Source organism: Fonticula alba (genome assembly GCF_000388065.1).
Source record: "Fonticula alba strain ATCC 38817 unplaced genomic scaffold supercont2.3, whole genome shotgun sequence".
In the NCBI taxonomy this organism is placed as follows: Eukaryota; order Rotosphaerida; family Fonticulaceae; genus Fonticula; species Fonticula alba.
Genome location: NW_009242973.1, coordinates 890,736 through 896,336, shown reverse-complemented (window position 1 = coordinate 896,336; position 5,601 = coordinate 890,736). Strand labels below are relative to the sequence as shown.

The window sequence follows — 5,601 nt, the reverse complement described above, 5'->3', positions numbered from 1 at the left end:
GGGTACGAGCGAGCGGGTAGCTGCGAGGCGGGCGGGGGGGGCGAGAGGGGGAGGTGACGGGGGGGGGGGGGGGGGGGATGTCCTGCCCCTTTGCGACCAGCGCGGCCCGGCTCCTTGTCGGCGCCTTTTTCGCACAGCACCACGATGACTCAGCCAACACCCGCGAGACACCCCACCACACCTACATACCCCTCTCCACCACACTTTTGGGGCCTCCTTCCTCTCTCTCTCTCTCTCTCCCTCTCCTACCTTGGCCTCTACGCTATTCACCCCATCACTGGCACGGCTCCACGTCCTCCCCCACCCCCACCCTTCGCCGCTCCGCCACCACAACGGATCTGGCCCCGGCACCTGCAGCCCACACCCACGACCTCTGTCCATCTCTGGCGGCCAGTCCCCCGTGACACTCCGCCCCCTGAAGAGTTCCTTCCAGGCCTCTTCTCCCTCCCCCCCACCCCCCACTCCTCCCTTCTCCTCCCCAGCGCACGCGCGCAGTGACCATGGACACACTAACGCGCGACCGCGGCGACGTCGCCACCGGCGTCCCGGAGGACGTAGATCGCGACCGGCGGAGTCACGACCGGTCGGAGCCGGAGCGCGAGCGCGACCGTGGGTATGACCGGGACCGCGAGCGTGACCGGGACCGCGAGCGCGGCTACGACCGAGGCCGTGAGCGCGAGCGCGACCGCGGCCAGGATCGCGACCGTGAGCGCGACCGCGGCTACGACCGCGACCGTGAGCGTGACCGCGGGTATGACCGTGAGCGCGAGCGCGATCGCGGCTACGACCGGGATCGTGAGCGTGACCGCGGGTATGACCGGGATCGCGGCCGGGACCGCCGTGGTCGGGACTTCGACGATCGCCGGGGTCGGGATCATCCGATCCGCGACGAGGGCCCCCCGAGCCGGAGCCGGAGCCGGAGCCGTGATCGGGTCCCCCGGCGGCGCTTCGATGCCGAGGGCCCGGCTCCCCGGCACTCGCGCTTCGACCGGCACTCGGAGCACGGCGGCCCGGAGGGGCTGGACCAGGCCCCTCCCCGGCGCAGCCGCTTCGACCGCAATGCCGATGGCCAGGTCGAGCAGAGCCACGCCCGGCGCGGTGGCGGCCCGCACATGCCCTTCCCCCTGCCACAGCCGCACCCCAACGCCACCCCCGAGGAGATCGAGCACTTCCACCTGCAGATGAAGATCGATGAGCTGACCCGGACCCTGGCCATGCCGCATCTGACCCCGCCGGAGCATAACCGGTATGTGTGTCCCGCCGCCGTGGCCCTTGCTGTTGGCCCGTGTCGCCCGGGGGTTCCCCCTTCCTCGCCCGAGCATCTCACCCTTCTGTCCTGCCACTCTCTTGTCCTCCCCCCCCCCTCTCTCTCTCTCTCTCTCTCTCTCTCTCTCCCGCTCCCCTCCCCTTGAAGCTCCCCTTCCCCCCCGCCGACGTACGACTCGCACGGTAACCGTACCAACACCCGGGAGAAGCGCTACCGCAAGAAGCTGGAGAACGAGCGCAAGACCCTCATCGAGACGGCCATCTCCACCATCCCCAACTACCGGCCTCCGAGTGACTACCGGCGGCCGACGCAGGTCCGGGAGAAGGTACGCCCCTCGTTTGGCGCCTGGCCATTGGTTGCTGTGCATTTATACCCCCCCCCCCTCTCTCTCTCTCTCCCTCCTCCGCGATGCTCACCCCTCTCTCCCTTCCCCCGGGCACTGGCGCACTATAGGTGTTCATCCCGTCGGAGGAGTATCCCCATATCAATTTCCTTGGCCAGCTGATCGGGCCTCGTGGCAACACCCTCAAGCGCATGGAGCAGGAGTCTGGCGGGAGCCGGATTTTCATCCGTGGCAAGGGTTCCGTCAAGGATGGCAAGAACTCCGAATACTCCCTTGCCCAAGATGAGGAGCCCCTCCACTGCATCATCGTGGCTGACACCCAGGAAATCGTTCGCAAGACCATCGACCGTACGTCGCGTTTCCCCCCTGTCTCATTGTTGGTCCTCCTGTGGGTTTCGTCCATCTCTGACCCCCCGCCCCCTCCTCTTGCCTATCTTGTTCCACTCCCTCCCCTTCCCCTCGGTCTCACCCCTTCGCCGCTGGTGGCAGTGATCATGGAGGTCATTGAGACCGCGAAGTCCGTCCCCGAGGAGCTGAACGACCGCAAGCGCAACCAGCTCCGCGAGCTGGCCTCCTACAACGGCACCCTGCGCACGGATGACTCGATCACCTGCCGCAACTGCGGCTCCACCGGGCACATGCAGCGCGACTGTACCGAGCGCCGGAGCGTCACCAATACCATCACCTGCCACAACTGCAATGGTGTGGGGCACTTGCGCCGGGACTGCCCGGTCCGTCATGGCGGACCGCATGGCGGACCGCACGGCGGCTTCGGCGGCGGCCCCATGGGCGATCCGCATCACCCTGGTGGCCCGGACGCCGGTGGCCCGCCCCGGCCGCCGGTTAATCCCGATGAGGCGCAGCGCGACTACTTGCGCTTCATCGCCGAGCTCGGTGACCTGCCGCCTGATGCTCCGGAGGCGGCTGCCGCTGCGGCCGGTTCCGGTGGCCCCGACGCCGGGCCAGGCCCCCGTGGCGGCGGTGGTGGTAATGCTGCCGGCGGCCCGGACGACGGGCACTTCCATCCCCCGGGCCCCAACTTTGGCCGTGGCCCGGGTGGCTCATCGCGCGGCCCGCATGGCGGTCGCGGCGGTGGTTTCCCCCCGCACGGTGGCCCCCCCGGGCCACACGGCTATGGCAACTTCCCCCCTCCCCACTTCTTCCCTCCTCCGCATCATGGCTCGGGCTTCGGCGGTCCCCGTCCTCCTCATGGTGGTGCGCTTTGCCGACATCCCTCTTCTCTGCCTGTGCCCATGCGGCAGCCTCCCTCTCCTCCTCCTCCTCCTCCTCCTCCTCCTCCTCCTCCTGCTGGTTGCCGGCATCCCCAATCGCACGCAACTGACTCACCCTCTCTCCTGACATGCGCCTTCTCTTGGGCATTTCTTCCCAGGCTGGCCTCCGATGCATGGGCACATGATGCAGTTCCCCCCGGGCGGGGACAAGCCTTTCGATCCGGCGGCCGGTCCGCCGGCCGTGGACCCTGCTTGGGCAATGTACTTCCAGAACATGCACCAGGGCGCCCACGGCGGCCCGCCACCGCCGCCTGGCACTGGCAGCGAGGACCAGCCGCCGCCGCCGCCGCCGCCGCCGCCGCCGGGAGCTGGCGGGGATGCCGGCTCGGAGCAGCCACCACCGCCGCCGCCGCCGCCGCCGCCGTCGGGCGCCGATGCGGGCGCCGAACAGCCCCCCCCACCTCCTCCCCCTCCTTCTGCTCCTGCTCCCCCGTCGGCTGGCAGCGGTCCGGGTGCTGATGCGTCGAGTGTCGGGAACTCCGCGGCCGCCCCGGCGGCCACGGCGGCCCCCACCGCCCCGAAGAAGACCCCAGCCAACATCCCCGTGCCGCCTCCCTACCAGCCGTACACCGGCGGCGCTGGTGCCAGCGGGGGGCCTGGACCGGAGCGTTTCTTCCCCGGGATGGGCCCGATGATGATGATGGGCGGTGGTCCGATGCCTGGTTATGGTGTGCCGCCGCCGCCGCCGTCGGCTGCCGGTGGCTGGCCCGGCTATCCTCAGTCGTACTCCGGCGGCGGGGGCGGCGGCCGGCACCAGCGTGGCAGTGCCGGCGGCAATGGCGAGGGTGCCGGTTCCTACGACCGCCACCCTCCGCAGGGTCCGCCCCCCACCACGGCCTCCGCGCATCAGTAGGCCGCCTCCAGGGATGAAGCAGACGGTGCCTGGAGGCGCGCGGGGCGGGGGGTGTCCCTCCCCTCCTCTGATCTTCCAGTGCTCCATGCGCGTCTGGGTGAGATTGTGCATTTCCCGTTCCGCATCTCGCCTCCCTCCCTCTCCCTTCCTCCCTTTCTTTCTTTCTCTCTCTCTCTCTCTCTCTCTCTCTTTCTGTCTGTCTGTCTCTCTCCCCTTCTCTTGGCCTTGTCCCTCCTCCCCGCCAATATCCCTGGCCTGGGGGTGTCAAAAAAATGCATTTCCCCCTCCACATCCCCGCCTGTGCTCTGCCATCTCCTTGTTGTTTTCGCCTCCCCCTTCTTCTGTCCTCCCCGCCCTGTAGCTTGCTTTGTGCGTGTGTATGTGTGGGCGCGTCGCGGCAGCCATCTGCCCCAGATTGCGGGGAAGAGGTGCCTGCCCTTCCCGTCCTCCTTTCTCCGCATGTCGCGGGTAGGCAGCCCCGGCCGGGCGGCGTGTGTCTTGAAAACGGGGCCGCCGGTGTCGCGATCGCTGGAATCACGCGACCATAATACAGCTCCGCGGGGTTAGGAAACGATGGCGGCCTCGGGCCATCATCGGTCCTGCGCAGTAGGGTTTAGAACGGATGCTTGATACATCCGAGCAAATTTGAGCAATTTTCGTCAAGAGGCCTGCGCAACAAGCACGCCTGACTCCCGCTGGCAGCACCGGACTGGGCGATGGCCGGTTCTCGTTTCCGGGCCCCACCTCCCTGCCGTCCATGCACCTCCTTCCTTCGGCCTTCCGGCAACCAGCGGAGGAAGGGGCTGGGTAGCCGAAGGCCGGACGGTCCCCCGCGCCCCCCCCCCCCCACGCGCGCACACTCCCCGTGCAAGTGACAACGGCCGCTCCGGGGGGGCGAGGAAGGGGGCGTGTGGGGCCGTCCATTTCCCCGCGCAGTTGGGATGATCTCCCCGGTCCGCTAGTGCCACAGGGGGGGGGGGGTGTCTGACTGGACACGCATGTGCACACGGTCTGCCTGTCCGTCCCCGCCGCCCGCCGCCCGCCTCCCTGGGCCAGAGGGCTTTTTGGGCACTTTGAGGGGGGGGGGCTCCTCGGACGGGCGTGGCCCGTGTGGGTCTGACTGGACATTTACCGTTGGAGGCTGGCCCAGACCCCTTTCGGCGCTAGTTGCGTGTCTGGCCGCTTTTCCGTTTGCCGCCCCCCCCCCCCCCCGCCGCCGCGCATCATGCCCGGGGTGGTGGTGCGGCTGCGGGGGGTGCCCTAGTCCCCCCTCCCAAGCGTGTGGGCGTGTGTATGTGTGGGCGTGTGTGGGCGTGCGTGTATGTGTGGCCCGCGCGTGCCCCGCCATGCCTTCCACCCCGCCCCCTGGCCCTGGTCGTGCCTTTGGGTCCCTACGGTGCCGTTGGCCGCTCCCACGCCGCCGCCGCCGCCGCCGCCGCCGCCGCCCCGCTGCCTGGCTCCTGAAGAGACGCGCCGTAAACGCAAGAGGGCAACCCGCGCCTCCACAACCACCCCCGGAGCTCTGGCCATCCCTCCCCCTCTCCCCTCTCGCGCGCCCTTGCCCTCACTCCTCGTTTCGGCCCTCTTCTCTCCGCCCGCGCCTTCCCCCTCCATCCGACTTCTCGCGCCACCTCTCTCTCTCTCTCTCTCCCCCTTCCCCCCCCCCCCCTCGGCCCCCGCTCCCGGAGCCCGTCCGCCGAGCGACGCACACGCACACGCACACGCACGCACGCCACGCGCTCGTCGCGTTCGCCGCCGGCCCCTTCTCAGCCTCCCTCTCCTCCCCTCTCTGGCCGGCTTGCGCCTGATACATAGCACACGTGTGTCACTCTTCTCCCTGCCCCCC

At 69.4% G+C, this 5,601-nt stretch overlaps 2 protein-coding genes across 2 annotated transcripts in view; both read left to right on the top strand.

Moving 5' to 3' along the window:
• Positions 1 to 500: 500 nt before the first annotated feature.
• On the top strand, positions 501 to 3,755 carry H696_01991 (hypothetical protein; the record flags this gene model as incomplete). Its single annotated transcript, XM_009495890.1, has 5 exons — positions 501 to 1,246; positions 1,415 to 1,592; positions 1,721 to 1,958; positions 2,100 to 2,825; positions 3,001 to 3,755. The coding sequence occupies 5 exons, from the start codon at positions 501 to 503 to the stop codon at positions 3,753 to 3,755; spliced, it is 2,643 nt and encodes an 880-aa protein (XP_009494165.1).
• A 1,225-nt stretch (positions 3,756 to 4,980) lies between these two features.
• Positions 4,981 to 5,601, top strand: part of H696_01990 (hypothetical protein) — a gene marked incomplete at both ends in the record, with an annotated part of 7,656 nt that continues 7,035 nt past the window's right edge. Inside the window, one exon of the mRNA XM_009495889.1 lies at positions 4,981 to 4,995. Within this exon, the coding sequence (XP_009494164.1) occupies positions 4,981 to 4,995 (15 nt within the window). The remainder of the gene's footprint in view (positions 4,996 to 5,601) is intronic.